The sequence below is a fragment of the Phaethon aethereus genome (assembly GCF_964289735.1).
Source record: "Phaethon aethereus genome assembly, chromosome: 11".
Classification (NCBI taxonomy): Eukaryota; Metazoa; Chordata; class Aves; order Phaethontiformes; family Phaethontidae; genus Phaethon; species Phaethon aethereus.
In genome coordinates this window covers 6,186,010-6,207,657 of record NC_138587.1, presented here as the reverse complement: position 1 = coordinate 6,207,657, position 21,648 = coordinate 6,186,010, and the positions used below count along the sequence as shown (strand labels likewise).

The 21,648-nt window shown below is 43.5% G+C and overlaps 1 protein-coding gene across 3 annotated transcripts in view; it reads left to right on the top strand.

The window, feature by feature from the left end:
• The window catches only part of MITF (melanocyte inducing transcription factor), a gene marked incomplete at its 5' end in the record, with an annotated part of 109,607 nt that overhangs the window by 50,250 nt on the left and 37,709 nt on the right, over nucleotides 1-21,648 (top strand). For 2 of the 3 annotated variants that reach the window (XM_082004424.1, XM_082004423.1), the window contains one exon: nucleotides 9,702-9,948. In XM_082004424.1, coding sequence (XP_081860550.1) covers nucleotides 9,702-9,948 — 247 coding nt within the window. Of the gene's footprint in view, nucleotides 1-3,059; nucleotides 3,116-9,701; nucleotides 9,949-21,648 lie in introns of those variants that run through there. The other variant, XM_082004425.1, reaches the window with a different exon arrangement.

The window sequence follows — 21,648 nt, the reverse complement described above, 5'->3', positions numbered from 1 at the left end:
TGAGACTTCTTTCTGTATTGTGTCTTTGATCTGGTATTTCTCTCATTTACATGCGACCCCAAGTTTAAGTAATTATTTTCCTCTTTCCCTCTCTCTGGTCTTAATGAACAGCTTCTGGCTAGAAACAAGGTGCAGAATTTTTTTTGCAGAGGGGGAATTGCCGGAACAGTCCCTGGAAATTCCAGTTCCCCAGTACTCCAGCCAGTCAATACTGAATATTTCTGTGAAAGTCTGGAGTTCATATAGATGTCATGAACTTAAAATAGAATTTACAGCTGTTTGATGGCAGGTGAAGACATCCTCTAATCGACACTGGCACCGACCTACCCCAGCCATCCTGTGCAGCCCCTGAGGTGTTCTGACGTGACCCGCAGCGTACACCCGGAGGTTGTAAGCGCACAGAAACCGAACCCATCTTGGGAAATAGGAGCGGTTGGGATTTGGGACAGGTACCTGGGGACAGAGGGACCTTCTTGCTGGTTGTGGCTGGACTGAGGATGCTGCTGGATCCTCTGGTAGCATAGCAGTGCTACCCGATGGACTGCTGGGGTTTGCTTTCTCCAGGAGCCTTGCTTTGAGATTACCCCATGTCAGAGGTGTTACAGGTCGCTTTGAGTGGCCCAAGTGAGGGAATTGAAGGCCATCTCTTCTGTAGTTGTTTGCAAATGGGCAATTCCTCCAGTGAACAGCTTTCGTCTTGCTTGTCCTCACTAAGCACGTTTGTAAACATCACTGATGCTTTCCTACATGGACAGCTGGAGCTTATCCCACCTTCATGTCTGTGCTGTGAACACCTGCGGCAGCAAGACTCATACATCTGTCCTGAAAATTGCAATTGCAGTGTAAATACCCAAATGGATGGTAAAGTTACTTACTGATGAATAAAGGCTCCCCCCCCGCCCCAATCATTCAGCCTGCATGGTGAAACAATCCTCTTTGCCCCAATAGCTCTTCCACAAATAGCCAAAAATTTAGAATAACTGTGAGCAATGCTTAAGGACTCTAAAATTGAAGTTTGTTTAAAACATGTGGATGCTGAGGTATTGGTTTCTGCAGTCTGGAGGGCTGCTTTCTTAGGAAGAAGAGTTGTTAAAGACACTCCCTGATCTGATCAGGTCCTGTAATGAACAGCTAGCACTGTGGCCGCAGGTTGAAGCAAGAGTTTGCATAATATCTGTCCAATATTATTTTAATGTTGGAGCAGTTATTGCAGTAACGTGTTGAGGGTTGTTTGTTCCCTTGCATGTAGTATTCACTGTAACGAGCAAGTCCTACACACTGATAACACCGACCTATCACATACCGAGCACTGAATTCACTTTGTGGTTTTCATTATGACTGTTTGGGGTTCTTAATCGTTTAAAGCAAATCTTCCATAAACACTTTCCCTTTTGCTTTTTAAGATCCTGTTTGCTCAGCATACCAGAGTGAGGATGTCATCTGCGCGAGATGAGGCTTTGAGCTGCCTTGTCGTCTTTGGAAATCATTGAATAGTGCTCTAACAGTGGAGTCAATAAGCAGAAAACCTTGGGTGAGCAGAAGGGTTTAGGCTGGGAATTGCTGGGTTATTGCAAGCCTTAAGGAGCATGGTGGCTTTTTGGCTGGGAGGGACTCTGAGCATGTGCCTGATGGGTACAAGCCGTGAACACAGCATGGCTGAGACTTGTTTTCTGCAGGGCTGCCTCTGAATAAACTTCTGAGCGGACTGTGTAAAGCAATAGATACTCTCTAAGATATGATGGAAAGGTGACGTGGAGTCAGTTCTGGGCACTACGTAGTTGCAAAGTATCAAAAAGCGTGGTGATCATACGTCATCTTCCCTCTTGGCGACGGTGTTATCTTCTCTGTTTACCTGGGTAAAAGAAGGTAAACTCTGTATTACAAAATCAAGAACTACAGAGGTTGTTGGTGGAGTGTTATCTCCTCGCTTTTTCTTTTATCACCTCTTAGTTGTTTTAGCTATCTGGCTTTTTCTTTTGCAAATGTGTGTAGAGCTCTTTAGAGAGGGAAGTACCAATAGATGTGGTGTCTGAAAAATGGATCAAAAAGCCTTTGACAAGGTGACTGGTCAGGCTTTCAAGTGAAAGGCTAATCTGCCTTGTGTCTCTTTTTTTTTTTCTTTCTCCCCCCCTTTTTTTTGGTAATACCTTCTTTAAGTTTGTGATGGCTTTGGAAGTTTTGAGGTAGAGCACCAAACCAATATTGGGTAACACAGTCAACTGCATTTTACATTCCTTGAACGCGTCATGGAACATTTTTGGGAGCTTGAGGTATTTGTGTGTGTAGGTGTCTTCACCTGCCTGCTTGCCTGCTCCTTTTCTGCCCGAGGGATTCGGCCTGTTTGAGCAGAGGAGAAACTAGGGAAACAGCGTGTGCACCATCACGAGTCTCCGTACCGTTACAGATGCATGTCTAACTCTTGTGAGATGCACTTCCAGTGGTTCCCAGGTGGGCGTCCACCTACGTGAACCTTGAATGTGAAGGAGCTGTGTCCCAGAAAACAAAGTGTCTTGCACCCACCCTTCCCGTCGTCTTTTTGGCGATAAAGATCGTGAGAAAACTGTGCCGTTACAGACAGCCCTTATCCACTCCTCTGATGGCATTAACGGCCTGATCACACCCCTTTTAATTAATGAATGAAAGAAGTGCTTTCAACACCAAGCTGCATTTTCCGTGCCTCCCAGACCTGCAGCAGGGTGTCTGTCCGTGGGATGGCGAGGGTGGTCCAGCCGCCTGGGCGCAGGTCTGAGGATCACGCTCAGTCCCGTGGTGGTGCCGGGCGGTTAGCTGATCCTGACTCTGAGCTTTGGGCTGTTTTGGAGGCCTTTTTGGATACCTGAAGACCGTGTGCCTCCCCTTCTCTTCTGCTCGGTAGGTGCTGGATTGCACAGGTCTGCAGTGCCGGCACCGCTGCCCGCGTTGCAGCTCTGTGGGGATTGGAGTTGCCAGGTCCTTATCTGGAGCCACCCCTAGAGACACGGCCGGCCAGCCAGGACGCTTGACTTTCACCCGAGGGTGCTCAGCAAAAGCCCTTGGACACGAGGGAGGGGGAAAAAAAGATGGAAGCTGTTAGAGTTCAGATGTTCGTGCCCTGCTCCTTTGACAGCTGCTGTCTGTAAGTGGCGCTTTCCTGGAGCGACGGCACCGTGAGCAGATTGCGTGATTGATTTGTTGTGATGGAGGCTGTGTTTTGGGAGTTAAAAATACCGTGCTTGGGAGCCGGCCACTGTCTTCTGCAGAGCCACAGCAGCTGCGGCTGACCGGCTGAGATAATGATGGTGACTTTCAGGAGGGGAAGACTTATAAAATACTCCATGTTTAAAGAAAATTATAAATATTTATACATACATATATATATCCTTCTGAAACTTCATGGCAAACACACATTTGGGTAATGGAGGTTCAGGTTAGGCATAAAAAGACTTGGTGCGTACAGTGATTATTATGTAGAGGTCTTCGAGGATATCTGAGCTTTGCAATTATTCATCTTCCTCTTAACAGGAACGGTAGTAAAGGATTGTAAAATATGACCTTTGCAGCTTCTAGACTGAACCTCTTTAGTTTTACCTTCTTTCTTAATCTGGTGGTGATCAAGCTTTCCAAGCTATACGGCAAGCTGTGTCCCCAAGTAAATGAGCATTCAAGCAGATCAACTTACGGCATTTTATTAAGTCAACACTCATGCAAAAGCCACCTCCAGAGCTTAATAATTATTTACTGAGCGCTCCTGGGTCATGAGAGAGGTTTTCATTAAGTTCAGAAGGCATTATGTTCAGCAGCTTGTGAAGGTGTGTTTTAAAGACAGGAAGAAAAATGGAAAACTACTAAATGGTGTAGAGCTACTTAAAAAAATTTCTTAGCTAAGAATTAAATGAAGTGTTTTTGTGTCGTCGTTTTTTGTTGGTGTTTTGGTTTTTTGTTTTGTTTTAAAGACAAAGTATCCACTGAATTAATTTGATTTGTAATTTAGCCCTTAGCTCCTGGGTGGTAGATCTGCATGGTGGATGTTCGAGGGTCTTTTCATCCTTTCCCCAGCTGACCAGGTGCACTCAATGCATTCAAGCAGATGGACGGATGCCTGTTGGGCTGCGAGTTGTTCTGCAGGTGCAGCCCATGGTGTAGGGTAAGCCGTGCTGCTGCAGGAGAGCAGCTCTGAGCTGGTGCAGGTCGGGCTAGGAAGGGACTGGAAGGACAGAAAAATGTTTATCTTGATGGTGGAGCGGATGCAACAACAGGCAGCATGTCCGTTTAAACATGTAACCTTCAAATGGGGAAACCTTCTTTCATATAGAGGCCTTAAACAGTCCTTGCTTTATTATAAAGACTTACAAAAGTCTCCACACCGTTTCTGTAATTGCTGTGTCCTTGGCAAGAAAGGACATATGAAGCTGTCAACTATTGGTTTTTTTGGTTGTGGTTTTTTTTTTTTTTAACATTGATACTTGAAGCAGCACCAGCTAGTTGGCGTAGTGAGTGGAGCATCACTGTAACTCACAATCAGTTACTAAATTTTAGGAATGAAGTACAAAGTGCTCCAGGGAAAATGCCCCGGTAGTTTTCTTATACTTAGAATCCCTTGCTTTAGCTGAAGGTAGGGGAGATGAGATTGTGTAGGAGGCTTTTTGTTGCTCCTGCATTTTTTTGGTTTGGTTTTTTTGGGGGGAGGCAATCTGGTTCCTTCTTGCATTTTTTTTTTTCTTTCTTTCTTTCTTTTGGTATCCTCCCCTTTTCTGTCACCTCTCTGTGGCAAACAGCGATGCTGGCTGGCAGGTTAGATGCCGCTAGAAGTGCTGTTGCTTCAGCCACATACTGGCAACAAGAAGTTTCTTGAGGTTTTACTGTGTGGTAGAGAGACTGAAAACAGAATCTGGACAAATAAACAGTTTTGGGGAATCTCTTAGTGATCATTGATCAGGAGGGGTGTTGGAAGGGGAGCTGTGTGGTGGTCTCTTCTGATAATGCCTTCTGGACGTCAAGCCAAGTATTTGAGTTGTAATGTTGGCAACTTCTCACCTGCTTGCTTTTCAGAATCAAGATACTTTTATGCTAATATCAGATACTTAAGCGTGGATGCCTTTCTTTTCTCTATAAATAATTATGAACGGGATAAGGGTAAGACATGAAACACAAGCATTGAAATCCCGGGTTATTTCGTACCTCTGAGATCTGGTGCAGCTCTGTGGATTTCTTGAGGTGCTAAATCTGGTTTTCTTGGCTGATTTTTCCATGGACTAACCCATTAACAGCCAGTTGGCATGAACGAAGGAAAGCAACATCCTCCCTCTTGTGTGCCATTTATCTGCTTATAGCAGGGCAGGCGATCCTGCCAGAGCAAGTGGTTTTGAAAGCGCTTTTTTTTTTTCCCGATGCATTTTATTTCTTTCTTGTTCATCTCTGAGGAAGCTCTGGGTTTGAGGAGTTGGTCTGTGTTTTTAATTATTGTAATTTGTCTAAAAAAACTTACATTGGAGGCTTTTCTTTTTTCTTTTAAAAAAAGAAATAAAATTCTTGAACAGTAATTAAAACGCAAAGCTGAGTTAAATAGTTTTTCCCTGTTGCAAATCTTCAGAGAAGTTTCTTAATGGATACATAGCTAATGCAAAATAATGTTTGTAAACCAGAGAACTCATGTAAATAATGCGTATGAACCAGTGAACTTGTTTTATGAATTTATAAGAATCTGAAAACAAAAATGACCAACAAAAGACTAGGTTGTCTTTTTGCCCAACGAGACAGAGATAAAATAATCAGTACACATCTGGGAAGGTAGATTAGGCTCTAAAAGGTATGGGCTCTGTAATCTCTTGTGTTGATGGCAGCAAAATCAAGCTTGATTTTAATCTGATCAGTTGTCTTTTATTATGCAATGGCCATCTGCATTATAACTTATGTATGCAGTAACTAACATTTCCCAGGCATCTGAGCAAAGGATATGTAATTTAGACTTATTTAATAAAACATTATAACTTCATGATTAATTGGATTGGCACATGACACTCATAGCTAATAACTCTCAGTCTGTATTACACTATGGTTATTAGACTGCTAATGGATAACTGGTTTAATCATATGTCAATTAAAAGGATGAGTCGGTTTAATTTATTGCAATTAAATGGTATCCATAAATTGTGTTTGCAGGAAGTATCTAAATCGCATCGGATATCTGTTGTATGTGTGGGCTCTGTTACCAACTCTACATAGTCCAGGGGTGAATCAGTTCGTGTATGAGTTTTGAATCTGTGTTTCTGGGTGTGCTGCGGTACACAGCAGCGTGCTCGATCATGGGAGAAGATCTGCCTGTGCAGCAGCACGTAAAGGTCAAGAAGCTTTATAAATATGAACTTTCAAACTCTCTTGATGAAACCTTCAACATAACGAGTTTTTAATTGCCTTTTTTGATGGGAGAACAGGGTTTCTGACAAAGTTTCTCCTGTTTGCTCTCTGGAGCGTACATGGTGATGAAGCCCAAACCATCTCCCATCCCATCCCGGGGCTTTGCGCAGTACGTCCTGCGGTCGAGAGGAGGAGCAGACGCGGTGGTGAAGTGAGGATGGGTGGAAGGACGGTCTGTGTTGTGCATGGGACAAACTTAGAGGATGAGATACCAAAGTTTCCAGCAGTTTTCCACGTCTGATCGGTGCCACTTGTGGCGAGTGGAAGGAGTGCTCCTTCAGCGTCCGGTGTGGCGAAGCAGCCGTGCCCTCGGGGAGTAAATAACGGGAAATCCGCGCGGCAGGAGCCGTCTTGCGTTTGTCCAGTCTCCTTTGCCGTGCTTGTGAAGGCGCACCTGGTCAGGCAGGTGTTGTGCAGCAGCTTTTATCCCAGGTAAAATCATGATTTGAATTCAAGTGCGCTGATGGCAGTAGCTGTGGTCTGGCAGCACGGTGCTGCCTGCGCTGCCTGCGCTGCCCCCGTTCGGGGCCTGTCTGCCTCTATACTGCGTAAAATCATAACGCGGGCAAAGAAGAGAGCGATGTGCCCGCTGAGCTTGCGGCTCTGTTACAGCTACGCTGGTTTCTGGCTTCTCCTTTGAAATAAGGATGAACAGGACATTCAGTAATCTCCTCTCAAGCTTTTTCTTTGTCATCTGGGCCACCAAAATCTGGTGTTCTGGATGTGAACAAAATCAGACTCTTCTTCCCCTTGCTGTTATCTGCTCTTCTTTTGATACTTCTTTAAAAAGAACATTGCCTGACCTCGAAGTACCTACCTAATTACATCTAAGCCATTTTTTTCCAGTGAATAACTAGAATATTGAGCAGCATTACAGAAGAAATAAAACCTGGAAGGGTCTCTGCCCTTTGGGGAAGAATTTGGCTGAACAGCATTTTCTGGGATCACTGTTTCTTTGAAAGACACAATTTTTGAAGCTTTTGTTGACAATTTTCTATCAACAGTAGACCCCTGACTCGTCTGCAGGAAGCTGTAAGGACAGAGTCGTTGGTGTGAGTAGGTACAGTAATCGCGTGAGCGAGATGAGGTTCCTGGCAGGGGCTGTTTGAAATGCTGTGGAAATAATTTCTGCTTCCTTATCCCTCGCATTCCCCAGAATTTTAGTGTATAGGAAGGTTCTTCTGAGATGGTTTTCAGCACACTTGGCTTTGGTAGGCAGAGAAACGGTTCAGAATGAAAGAAGGTGGGAGGAACTGCTGGGTTACCAATTTTGCAGCATTAGGTATCTATTAAAAAAAACGCCAGTAGCACACAAATGAGAATCCTGCTTAGTGTGATACAAGATAAGCTTTTCCTCAACATGATGAGAATGAGTCCTTCCTTAAAAGCAACATTTCAGTGCCACGTTTTGCTCATCTATTACCGTGGTCTCCAAAGTGGGGTGCGCAATATTTGTAGTGGTCAGGAAGAAAATAATAGTGTTTCAGTAATACATGTATATAATTAATAAATAAACAAATTACGTATATTGGGGGTCCATGCTCAAACGCTTTTTTTTCTTCTCCTGGTAGCAGTGCGTGATCAAAAAAGATTGGGAGACCACTGATCTATAACTATTTTGGTCATGGAAATAAAGCATGTCCTTGGTTTGGAAACGTGCAAGAGGTTCAGATGCGCAGCCAGGAAACAGGCTGCTGGGTTTAGATATGAGAATGCTTCGCCCTTAATTGAAAGGATGGTGTTTTTTACAACTATCACAGTCAATGACTTGTCTTGAGCAGCTAATTAGTGCGATTATTCCACAGCTGCATTAGTTTCACCACAAAGGTTTTCTCTTGTTTTATCAAAAGGATCAGTGTCTCTGTGAATGTTTCAAACTGACAGGTCTTAAATAGCAAGATGGTCCCTTCCTTCCCTCCCTCCCTGCCCCCAAAATGTGTGCTCTGGAAAAGCAGAGTTTGATCTCTTGGGGGAGTAAGTGTGGGTTCTCCTTTTTCATCACTCCTAAACAAAGCTGAAAAACTTCCAGCCGCGCTGGCTCCGGCTGCCCAAGCACAAGTAGCTGTGGGTGCCCGCAGCCTCCAGGCGAGACCTGGAAGGGATGCTGGCAGCCGGACTCCTTTGCAGGCTGTCCCGTCAGCATCCTGTGGGCAGCACCTGAACGCCGGAGCCAGAGCTGGGCTTTTCAGGATCGGTCTTCTAGAGAGGGAGGGTTACTGCAGCCTTCCCCAGGCATAGCCCTGCATGGTTACAGAGCCCTTTCCTTCCATGGGCTGACGGCAGTCAGCTGCAGCAGTCCGAATTAGAAACCAAATATCCTGAATTATAGGTACTGTAGCTCTTTCTTACGTGGAGTCATGTATTCCTACCTGCTTCCAACATCCTTCCCTCAAAGGATGCAGAGCTTGGTATTTACGTACCCTAATCGTTCTGCCTTATGCTACAGAAATGTCTTATAAATGGATTTTACTTCTGAGGGCTAACGAAGTGGTGGGTTGCTTCAGAAGGTGTCCCTGCAGTCCAGGGCACAGTCCCCTGGTTTGTCCCATGCTCTCTGGTCGGAAGCCCCGCTTGCCGATCGCTGGGAAACAGCTCTTAGGTGGGGAAGCAGTGCAGTGTGCTAGCTCGGGCCAGCCTGGCAGGCTTTATAAACGGTGACTGAAATAAAGCTGCTGTTGTTTATTCTGCCTGTTCTTGTATCTCGCTGTGCTCAGAAGGTGCTTGTAGGCCTGAAGTGGGAGTTGGTTACGTGGTTGTTTTGGGCATTGGTTATTGGTTTTTTTGGGGGTCTGACTTTTAGCTATGAAGAGCAGCCACCAGCAAATCCAACCCTGAGGTAGTATTTCACAGAAAATAACTGAACTTCGTTATGTTGGGCTTTCATGGGTGAGGTAGATTTATCTATTTATTTTTGAGCTAGACCGTTCGACCTGGAGTATTAGCTATACCTGTCATTAGACTTGATACAGCTTTTTATCACTATTTAAAAAAAGGAGTATGAGTGCTCCCCCCCCCCCCCCCCCAAGCATTTCTTTTTCTCGTGGATGGTGGCTGCAAAAATTGAAACAGCAAATAGCTCTTTACAGCTGGGTATTGCTGTTTGGAAATGGTCAGCTGCCGTCAAGTTAAGGCAGCCTAATGTGGCTGCTAAGTACCTGAAGTAGGTCGGCTCCGAATTCCCCCTCGCGTGGTGCGGTGTATCCTCACCCATCCCGCCCCACGTTCTGGTGTGAGTCTGCAAGCTCCGACCGCTGGAGCTGCGATCCCGCTTGTGGAAGCTGAGCTGTCTCTCTCTGGTCTTCCCACAGCAATTCCGAGCATCCTGGCGCTTCCAAGCCTCCCTTAAGCTCCTCCAGCATGACCTCACGAATCCTGCTACGCCAGCAGCTCATGCGTGAGCAGATGCAGGAGCAGGAGCGTCGGGAGCAGCAGCAGAAGCAGCAAGCAGCCCAGTTCATGCAGCAGCGAGTACCCGTCAGCCAGACACCTGCCATCAACGTCAGCGTCCCCACCAGCCTGCCCCCCGCCACCCAGGTACCCATGGAGGTCCTCAAGGTACGCCGGTCTCTGCTTTCCTGCTTAGGAGTTCCTGCTCATCTAAATGTACTTTATTTAATAGGGTCGTGGTTGTAGGGACTTCTGGCAATGAAATTTTCCAAATAAGCTGTGCTCTGGCTTGATTTGCAGCTTACTTTGGTGTCCTGGTAGCAAAAATGGAAGACTTTTCGTGTTTTGTGGGTTTGGTTTTTTTTGGTTTTTTTGGTTTTTTTGTTAAGTTTGTGTGACTTCTGTTTTCTTTAAACTTTAAGATCTTGGGAGGGAAGTTTTCTTACAAAACGAATGTTTCTGTCGTTTTGCCTTTGGAAAATGCTTTTTCATCTTTCTAGTACTTAGTTATTTTGACGAAGAAATTATTAATAGATATTCAAATCAGTATTTTGGTTTTTAAAAGAAAACAATGAAATATTTTTGTAAAATGGAGTCAAAACTCATTACGAAAGAGCTTCTCAGAAAGCCCTAATCTGAAATACGGGTGAGTTTCCAGCCTCTTGCAACGAGCCTTCGTAATCCTTTTTTGCTTAAATGACTTGTTTGCTATTAGTAGCTTTGGATTCCTTGTCCTACTGGAAACTGTAGGAGCTTGTTAGTACCCTCTGTCAAAGGGGATGTAGCTTGCTAATTACTTGGGGAAAAATGTGAACAGCTATAAGAAAAGAGATAATTTCATGCACTAGGTAAGTCCAAGTAGAGTAAAGCAATGTGAAATGTGTGAGGAAAAGAATGCAAAACATTTTGGAGAAATTTGCTTACATATTTCATGAAAATAAAATTTTCATTAGTTTTGAAGAGTTATCTATTTGCTCTGCGTTTTTGCTAAATCTTTTCATTACAGTCTGATGTTTGGTAACCGCTTTCAGGCGGTGAGCGTAGTCTTACCCGGCAAATTATTTGAGCTTGCTTACAATCCGCTTGTCATTTGCTCATCACTGTTATATATCAATGATTCAAAGATTTAGTTTTAAAATAGACTGGCAGGCTCAGAATTTCAAGACAGTCTGTGTGACGGGTTTATGGAGGAAATGTAGGGTGCCTTTATTTATTAATCTGTGGTACGGTATCGTGTTGACATGTATTCAAGTATCCAAAATACTTATTTGGGAAACTAGAGACGTACTCAAGTGTGGCCTACAATCTAGGAGCAAAATGGTGACAGCAGAATTTTGAATTGTGTGTGTGCATGTATATACACACACACACTTTTCCATTAAAAATTAAATATGATATGCTTTGAGCGCGTGTCCCTGCGCATACAGTAGGCAGTCCGACATCGACTGGGAAGAGCTGTTTTTCCAATGTTTGTGCAATATGCACAATGTTTGCATATAACAATTTGTTAAAATTGTTTCTAAGTTATGACACAGTAGTTACAATTCAGACCCAGCAGGTGTATGAGGTGCTATGAAATAGGTTTTTTTGTTTGTAATGCGCTGTAGTTAAATAAGCATATGGTAGATGTTTACATCCCTTCATTCTAATATGTTATGATGTGAATTCTAGGGGTTTTTTTGTTTGTTTGTTTGTTTTAAACCTCTCTGAAAACTTGTAGGAAAGTGTTTATTCTCTGATGGTATTTTACTGTTAAGAAAAGGGTGTAATGTGTCAAAGAAGCATTAGGAGTTGTCTATATTTTTCATTTTACAGTTGCTCTTTATATGAGAGAGGAGGGGAGACGGCCCTTTATCTCTGAGGGCCCAACTACAGAAGATGCTGCAGCCGCGAGGCGATGCTCGGGTATTACAAATGGGGTTACTAGGAACTAGCTTGTCGTAGGACTTGCGTGCAGATCTATAATCTGCTAGAACATTGCTACGGAACTTTACGTGAAGGACTTGAACCTGAATCTTCGTCCTTCAGGACTGCAGAAGTAGTGTCTCTCCCTCGTTTCCCCCGGTGGAGGAGAGTTTCCTGGAAAGAGGGAGGACACATCTTCTGGACTTGTCTTTGGCCCACATGGCAGCGTGGATGACCCTGTAGAGCAAAAAATTAAATGAATGTATCCTTAAGTGGCTTATAAATAAAAGGTAATACCTGGCAACAAGTGCCTTTAGGCAACAGAGAATTGTGCGCTGAGGGTGGTGGTTGTGGAAACGTGAGCTGCCTGCTGACAGAAGACAGACGAAATGATGCCTGTCTTCTCACCACCTGCATTTACTTAGTAACAGTCAAAATTAGCAAAACCAAGTTGTCTTGGTCTCTGCCCATTAGAGAAGAGAGACTGCTTTGCATAGTTGTGCTGCTTGTCTTTTTGATGAGTAAAAGCAGGTAAATATTCATCCTTCTATCCTCACGGATAAAAGCAGACCAGTTCTATACAAAAAAAATGGAATACAAGGGACCAGGCTTGAAGTCATGATCTTGCTGAAAATTTACCACAGATGCCTCAGTGAGAGCAGGATTTCACTGAAAGATCCTTTTTTTTTTTTTTTTTTTTAAAAAATATGTTATTTGGCTCAAAAGAGGAGTTTAACAATAAATCAGGATCTTCCTGGTGCCGATATGCTGACAGCTAGCTCTGCCTGCCGTAACGCTGTACGAGTGACATCATTTCCTTGCAGCTGCTTTTTATGCTTCAGTTGTTTTTTAGCTGTAGACAAATTTTCCATATGAGCTGTACAGAAGTTTTAATTAGACAAATACGGAGCTCTGTTGGTAACTTCATTGTCCAAATGGTCTGGATTTACTGACCTTAAAGAATGAGGTGGACAAAAAGGGGATTTTTACACTTTCAGAAATGTTAATCTGCAAGGCAACTTTCTTTGAGAGATCTTTTTAAATATTACTTCACAAACAAATAAGAGCAAATGTAGTAGCTGGTTTTGTTGTTGTTTTTGTTTGTTTGTTGTGGAACTTAGGATCAAAAAACCCCACCCCAAGCCTGTTGAATTTGTCAACATTTTGTGTTTTTAATTACATTGTGTGACTTGCCCTTCCTCCCGTATCTCACAGTGCGAGGAGAGTAGTACTTGCATGTCTGAGGATGGTAGTTTGCAGCGACTAGTTTAAAAAGAGGCCCAAAATGTTAATGAGCTTCCATTCTATATTTGTTTTCAAGATGTTCATTTAGAAACAATACAGAAAAAGAGAGAAATACATACAAATCTATGTCACATTGCATAGCAATGTCCAAATTACATAATGTGGTATGTTCAAGGCCATAGGAATAAATAGAATTTCATTTTCTTGAGTAATGACGACTTATTGCATCACTTCTCTGCCAAGTAATGTAGCTTGGCAAGGAAGGAAATGACCTGTTGGAATTTAAATTTTGTATTGCTTGGTGCAGCCTAATTACGAGATGGACTAGGAAGTAGGTCTAGTGCATTTGAAACTATCTCTTTGAATCTAATAGCAAAAGGAAGATCTGTTACGCGGCTTTCAGTTATCCTTCTGCAGAGCTGACGTTAGCGTCACAGACGTACGGGCTGGTTTAACTTGAAGCACCTTCTCGTCCATCTCCTGTTGGCAGTTGAGGACAAACAGTACAGAGAGATGTCACAAGGGTTTCTTTGCTTCTGCTACAGTTCAACTTCTTGCTCTGCCTTGGAAATAGGAGCATATAACTTAAGATGTTGATCGTTGGAGTAGTTCCAAGCCCTATCAATGCTGGACCAGGATCTCTTAATGAGGTACAAAGTGAGTTTATATTTTTATTTAAAAGAGTTAACTTCTTTACGGAGAGTTTGTCTTAAGATGTCTTCAGTGGGTTGTTTTAAGGAGTAGCTTCTTCCATACAGGTGTATTTTAGTTTTGTATACGTAATTGGTATTAAGAAGCTGTTCTTTCTGTTCTTGTTGTTGACTGCAGTTATTTTCTTGTCTGGTAGAGTCCTTATCTGTTGGAGCAGGAGCACTGCTGCAGATCTCAACTTCAGCATTCCGGAGCTGATCTCTGGGAACTGGTTGCTGCACTTCTGTAAGCAGGGCTAGCCCAGGACTTCAGGAGGTTGTGCATCAGGTCCCTGCCTGTAGTCACTGAGGGCTGATGATAGGTTAGTTCTTTTGCTCCTCAGTCATCCATTTGCAAAATATTACTGCTGTTAATCCCATACCTTGCAGAGTTTAAATTTATTAAATGTGATGAAATCCTTGGCTATTAGAAATTGAGAGAATACGCTCTTAGTTTGTAGTGAAGCTGGTCTGTTAATCAGCTTCCCTATAGCTGTCTTGGACTTCATCTGTTACGTCTTCCTGCTTGATACCATGGAATTAGCTTTTCTCCTGTAGTCCTGGCAGCTGTCTGTTGGCAGTTATTTAGGGAGCATCTCCTGTTCATGTGGTAGAATTGCTGGGTGCTGCCTGCCAAGCTACTGGCAGCCAGCAGGACAACTCCCTGCCTTTCTGACAGGCAGTGATACCCTAGCCTCGTCTGTAGGGTAGTTCTCAGTCTTCTACGTCAGTCCAGGCAGATGATTTTAGGATATTTTTTGTTCAGCAGGCAGAAACGTTGACTTGTATGACCGGAGTTTTACGTAATGTTCCCCTGGAATCTTCACCAAAGCTGCCCTATAGCAGTACAGGTATGGGGCTTACCACCTTTTACATGGTTTTAAGAGACACAGAAGGAAAAGGATTTTCCTTCATCTAAAACATCTAAAAGATCCAGGGGAAGAAAAACAATTAATCAGTCTGAAGGCTGAAATTACCAGTCATCGTGCCTTACTCTCACAAGCAAGGCTTTCAAGATCCTCTACTTGTTTTTTGGGTTAGTCTTCGAGTTCTGCTGGTAGAAGTAGTCAGACCTGAGATGCTGATTAAGGCTTGCATTTGAAGATTGCTCTCTTCTTTTTAATTTTTTTTTTTTTTAATAAGTGCATTTGTCTCAAAGTAGTTTTATTTACAGAATTTGCACTTGTCCAGAAATTAAACTTATGGCAGAAATGCAGGGAAGTGGGCTGGAGGAGGAGTAGGGACTCACCTGTTTGCTCATTGAGACACGTTACAAAAATTGACTTGTAACTATGCTGTGCGGTTTGCCTTGTTTTGCCTGATTTCTGGATCGAGTTTACTGTTCAGAACAAGCATAACGCAATCCCCTAAGGACTTCGGACCTGCCTGCCCAAAACACAGCATGGCATGGCAGAAGCTGCGGCTTATGTCTCCATGGGAGGAGATACACTGGAGCATCCTCAGAGTCGGGAAAGGAGGCTCAGGGCCAGGATCGGCCCACAGAATTGCAAATCTGTTCGTTTGAAAACATTACTAGTTCTTGCAGAATTGAAAACGTTACTGGTGGGCAGCGGAGATCCGTGCCTCTGCGTGTCTCACGAAGCAGATGGAAGGTGGAAAACTGAGGGTGAAGACTTCTTCCCGCTGCCCCCCCACGTTGGTGTTCCTCAGTTGGTGAATGGAGGTGACACCTGTGCTGTCGCGTTTTTAATGTGACGTACCAGGTCGTGGCACAAGGGTTGATGAAAGCCTGAACTGGATGTGCTGTGGTGAAACGGTGTGGTCCCTGCCCCAGCCTGTCCCTGCTGCTGCATGCTGGCGCTCCAGAGAGTGCGCTTGGTTTACCTGCCCTTCCTCCTGACTGTGTTCACACCAAATGAATAGCACAGTAAGAAATCTGCTAGGCTTCTTATGTCCCTTCCTCCCTCTTTGTCTGCCGTTGGGGATTTAAGAATGTAACTGCAGTTTGGCACAGGTGCTGAGATGGGAGATGGTTGCCTGAGACGGCCATGTTGGATGCTGCTGCCGAGTACAGCCGGGAGGGCTGGCTGGGCACCCTCAGTGGGTGTTTGCTGCGTGAACTGGCGTATTCCTCCAGTGGGGCAGATGTCTTTTGGACACTGCATAGATGCTTTGCGGGTAATAAGATAAAAGCAGGCCTCCTGACCAGCAGATGATATATAACAGGTTCCTTTCAGGATGCCAACGTCCCTGTTATCCTTCTTTCTGGAGAGTGAGCAAACAGTTCCCTTGCTCGGGGGTCTGGACAAGGCAGGTCCTGCTTTGGCGATCGGCAGCTTGAGCTCGCTCCTCTCCGTGCTCCCGCATAGTGCCTGCCCTTGCCAACAGGGCAGCTCAGCCCCAAATGGGATGTGTATATACAAACGTACGTACAGAAATATAGGCTAAAACCCCATTTTTACTATTTGCTATTAACCGATTGTTAATAGTGTATTTGCGTACAACAATGCTTATAATATACTGGGTATTTAAAACTTTATCTGCCGCTTAGGAGCCCACTTAGGATTCCCCCTTGCTGCACTGCCTAGGTTGCCGTCTTTGTGGTAGATGTCAACTGCTCTTCTGATGCTGGAAATACAGCTCTTTATTGCTATATCTTGTCACTGTCGACTTTCTTCTTTCACCTGATGTCCTAAGCAGGCTGAAACCGCTTCTTTTCAAAGCCTAGAATGAGGTGCTGTTTACTGGCTTTCCTCTCTTGCTTTATTATTGCAGGAGCTTTTGCCCATCTCGTATTGCGGGCTGATCCCTACTGATCCCAGAGTGGTTCTGCTCGCCTCTTCCTTAAAGCCTCCCCGCCATTGCTGCAGCTCATGCTCATCTGTCCCTTAGAGCAGCCTTTCCCGCGTTGGCAGGAGCGCAGGGCTGCGGCCGCGCTGCTTGGAGCGGTGCAGGCGGCCAGGCTGGCCTCCTGCCTTCGCCCTCGTGTCATTGTCCATTCAGATTTTAAATGCGCCACCACGATAAGCTCTTTGCGTCGGATACCCTGTATTTCTTCGTATTTGAAATGCCAAGCATGCCTTCTGAGTGATGTTAATGGCTATGGACATATATCACAAAAACACCTCTTCCCGGTCCTTTTCCAGCGTGCTTATTGCGGAGAGCGGCCTGTGGTGGTAATGCAGTCCTGCCTAGCAGGGAAGGCTGTGCAGTTAGCAGTAGTGTTCTTGGTGTAATAATTACCGTAAAACTTCATTGTATAGGGGACTTATCTCACTGTTCTGAAGAACAGGAACAATGGGCTGTCGAGATAAATGTGTGGTAGCATCTGCTACAGCAAATGTGTGTTTGTGGACACACTTATCTGATTAAAAGTTAATTTAATCTAACCTGACAATGGTAGATCGTAGTGTGTGCTGGTGTGTTAAGTAAGCATGGCGTGTACTTGCAATTGAGAACTTAAACAAGTGATTTGCCAGGCCGAGTCTTGGTGAACTACAGATAGAACACTTAAACTAAGGTTACTTACACTCAGTGACTGGTACATGTAACTTAAGCCTACAGCAATTTCTTCATAAAGAAAGACTTGCATTTAACTACAGAACCACTAAAAACTGCTTTGTCTCCTAAGCCTTCACGTAAGTAAAAGTGTCTCTCAGGCCTTAAATTTTTTGCTTGCTTAATGGGTTGAAAGCTATTCCAAAACAAGCACTGGTGCTAGATGTCTGTGGTTAGTAATAGAGGTAAAATGTAAACTCTTGCTTAACACCTAGGTTATTAGACATTAAAAATGCATGGAATTCAAGGGGGCAACATGTTTCTGTGTACAAGTATCTGACTGCTTGACTGCTTCTACAAAACACTGCTTTCACCCTTTGTCCCAAATGTCCTTTTCCTATGGATGCAAATATGTGTGTTGCCTAGCTCTCGAGAGAAACGCTGTTGCTGATGAAGGTGCCGGACCTTTCCATCGTGGCTCTTCAGCTGTGGTTCCTGTGGTGCAAAATAGAGCTCCCTAACTTGAGGTGCAAACCGTGCTGCTGCTGAATTGTTCTGCTGGGGAGCCAAGGTAGTGCCTGGGCAAATGGTGCTGTGAGCAGGGTGCGCAGGTAGCAGCCGAGCGGGAAGGTAGCTGAGAAACTGCTCCTTGTCACAGAGCTGTCACCCTGCAAGTTCACAGTGGTTGTCTGCTGGTTTGCAATAACCTTTTTGACATGGAGGAAAGGGTATGTTTTCGCAAAATTATACAGGCATCTGGAGGTCCAAGCTCTGATCGCCTGAAGGTCCTTGATGGTTTATACCCTAGTTGGTGGTCTTGAGGATTTGCTGTCTTCCCGCTGGCATGATAACATCCACAAAATTAAGGAGAGCTTGCTAAGTTTGTTCTGTTATGGCTTCAAAGCACTTCCTCACCCCTTCACCCCCCAGGTCTAGACGTATTATCTGATAGCCGAGTTACCAGACCTTGGGAAAATGGTGGTTCACCATGTGTCAGTGGCTGTTTCGGAGCTGCAGAAGATGACTTAATCTTCCTAAAGATTTGTAGGTGCCCATAGTTGTGGGTATTAAAAGCATTGATGAGGCTCCGCAGCCCACCAGCTAACAGCTTATATTAAGTCCTTTTTCAGTCAACATTAATTTAAAAACCCTCTTATTCCATTTTTCTGGTTGAGCCAAGGACACATGAAGAGGGTGAGTGCTGGTCATTGCAGTTGTGTTTGTCGAGTCCATGGCTTAATTTGGCAGAAAATAGTGCCTGGAGTGACACGTGGCACTGGAGAGCAGGGGAGTTGGGTGGAAGTCTAGGGAGGCCTCTGCTGACATCTTAGGTAAATTTTCACATTTAAAATCTAACATCTAGGTCTGCTTAAAGTAATCTTTCGGTGTTATGTATACTTGCAAGTATTTTAGTTCTTCAGCTAGTTTGGCAGCCTTGTTCTCCGAAATGCTGAACCTGTGTAGTGAATGAATTCAAAGTGACAAGCTGGAGACATTCCTGCCATTCAAGAGAGGCTTAAGGAATTTCTTATTGGCTAAATTACAAATATGTAGCATTTTGCCCAGCACTGCATGGCAATTTCAACCTGCCTGACCGTGACAAGATTAGCACTTTTCCTCCCCCTCCACAGCAAAAAAACTTTTTTTTTTTTTTTAAATTAGATTAAGAAGTACCAGGCAGAGATGCAAAAGCTTGAAAGAGTAAAAACTGGCCTTACCTTGAATGATTCTGTCTGTCATTGGATTGGTTCCTTAATTAGCCCCATGTCCTTTAACCTCTTGAGAAATAAGTAAGGGATAAATTTGGGGATAAAGACAAAGACGCTCAGAGATTTACCACACACCGCTAGGTAATTCATCAAGGAATGTTGGTAATTAGCCCTACCTCTTTCCTTTCTGGCTCATTTAATAAAACTGGTTGATTTAAAATAATGCCTGCTGGTTCATTATCAACTACTTTAAGAGCCAAGTTATGAACTTGAAACAAAAAACAGTATTGTGTTTTCTGTAAAGGACCTGGCAAGTGTATTTTGTTTTTTTTAAAAAAAGAAATTATTCAGTCCTGTCATCAGTCTCCCCAAATTGATAATTAAATATTACTTTGTTTGGATTACCATTTGGCTTTTTGGGTGTATTTCTTTCTAGTGTCTACTACTGAGAGGCAGAGAGGAGGAAAAAATATCCAAGATATTGAAGAGGTACGTGTCAGATTGTGTTAGGAAAGCATGGCCTGATGGAATTCAGCTGAATACAGACTTTACAATAGTAGTAGTCCTCCAGTTGAGGAAGTGGGGAACTGCTTTAACCCTTTATCTCTGGGAAATGAGTGCCAGTTACATGTCTTACATTGTTCTTCGAGCAAAATGATCCATTTTAGTAACACATCTCTTTAGTGCTTGTAGCGGAAATTTGTGCCTGAATTGAGGACAGAACTCATCTGGTTTGTATTTGCTTAGGAAAATATTCATGCAGTGTTCATTCTTTTTCTTTATAGATAGGAATAGCGTTACTCGGAAATTAAATGAGAGGATCAGGGTAGAACTGGATCAATACACTGCTGCCTTTGCACTTTTCTGGGAAGAACATCTCTGTATGGCAGCATCCAGTTTGAATTTGTTACAGCAACAGTTGCAGGCCAGCGGATCTGGTTAGGTCTGTCTGACTTAATGAATTAAGTTACTATTACCGTAAATCTGCCTTTAATAATTAATGTCAGTCTGAGATTGCAACATTTCTGAAACCGTTGTGGGACAGAGGAAAGGCAGGCTGTGCTAGCCTTCTGCCTATGGTAGGCTTGCCAGATGTTGAATCCTTTAGAAGACTTTTTCTGAACCTCTTCTAACTCATCAGTATCGTTTGGGGCAGAATTGGATGTAGTGTTTCAGTGCAAATGAGAAAAAAACATCCTCCCTCACTCATGTTCCGTGCATCCCCTTTGCATTCCCGGGGACAGTGCTTATTCTGTGGGAACTTGTGTTGTTGCCACTGTGACCCAGCAAAACCACGTATCTGCTTTATATGCTTGGCAGATAGGTAAATTTGAAAACAAACAAACAAACACACCCCCCCCCCCCCCAAACCACCCAAAAAACCAACAGAGTGGGGGGGGTGTGGTGTTGCCTTTGTGGAAATATTACTCTGCCAATCTTTAGTTCTCAGCAATTCTTTTGTTACCAACTACAAAAATAACTTGCTGCCTCCGAAGACTTGCAGGTAGAACGCTGGGCTATTGGGGTAACAGCTCAATCCTGCAGGTTGTCACTAGAAGCACTTCTACTGGATGCCGGTTACCTACTTGTTTATGAACTTTTATAGTTTAAGTTGACTTAGAACTAGATATGTTTTTTCCAGCTTGTAATGATGTGGAGCAGAAAATAAGCATTTAAAAAAACAAAAAAACCCCAACAAACCGCCACCACCTACAAATGCCACTCTAATTTATTTTATTTATTTTATATTCTGCAGAGTTAGAATGTCCATGCCAAATTAATAGTTTGGGTTTTGCACATCATATTCTTACATATTTTTAACATCCTGGAACAACATTTTGTTGTGGACTGCTGTGAGTTAGTGTCCTCGACTTGCTGGATATCAGTAATTGAAGTTCCAGCTATTTTATTGAAAATTCTTGGGTAACTTTCACAATTCAAGCAGGTTTTATATTTTTCTTTTTGAACTTGGTCTCGAGCAGCATGCATTTCAACATCAATATTACAGTAACTAAAGGGGTACACAAAATGCTGGGAAGCACTGAGAACTCACTCAGGTATGTCATTCGTTGTGTTGCACTTTCATAATCTCTCAGCAGATGGCATTACGGTTTCCAAGAGTGTATGTTATTTCTCGGGAAAGCTCTCAGCTGCTGGGGAAGTCATCTTTCTAGACTATTCCTTTCTCTGATGAAGGCTAATACTCAAATGTTAAAAACTGTTTTGACACATTATTCTAATAGTGTTGCTTGCTTGTGTTATTGTATTTTATTTTCACCAGCTAATGTCCCAGAGGTACTTTTAAGCCATTAACCAGTTAAATGCTGTATGTAATAGTTATTACATGTGAAAACCGATTACTGCTAGAAAGTCTGTGAAAGGCAGGCTGCCTTTTTTAAATAAACCTGCTACTGGCGTCCAGTAGGAGTAATAAACTTGTTCAGCAAGTAAGACTAGAATGCTAAAAAAGCTTAAGCGATAAAACTGGAGTGTGTTTTTCATTGAACATTCACAATCCTCAAAGCTATGTAAGACACAACTCTATTGTGTCAAATTATATCCCCCTTCCTGCTTTTTGTGCTACGAACCCTGATTTTTGTAGACAGTGTGAGCCAGTGAAAGAAAAGTAATTTGAAGAAGTATGTGATGGCTTTCTGGGAAAAAAAGCAGTAAATATTACTGTACTTCTAAATTAATGTGGCTTACACAACCCAGAAGCCATCAGCTGTTTTCAGGCACCCACCTACTTGAAGTCCTGGTTTCTGACAACAGCATTTTTGTTACCGACTTGGCTGTGATCTGTGCCGTATCTCCAAACGAGCACATTGACATCAGCAGGAACGTGCCTCGTGAGTTTAAAG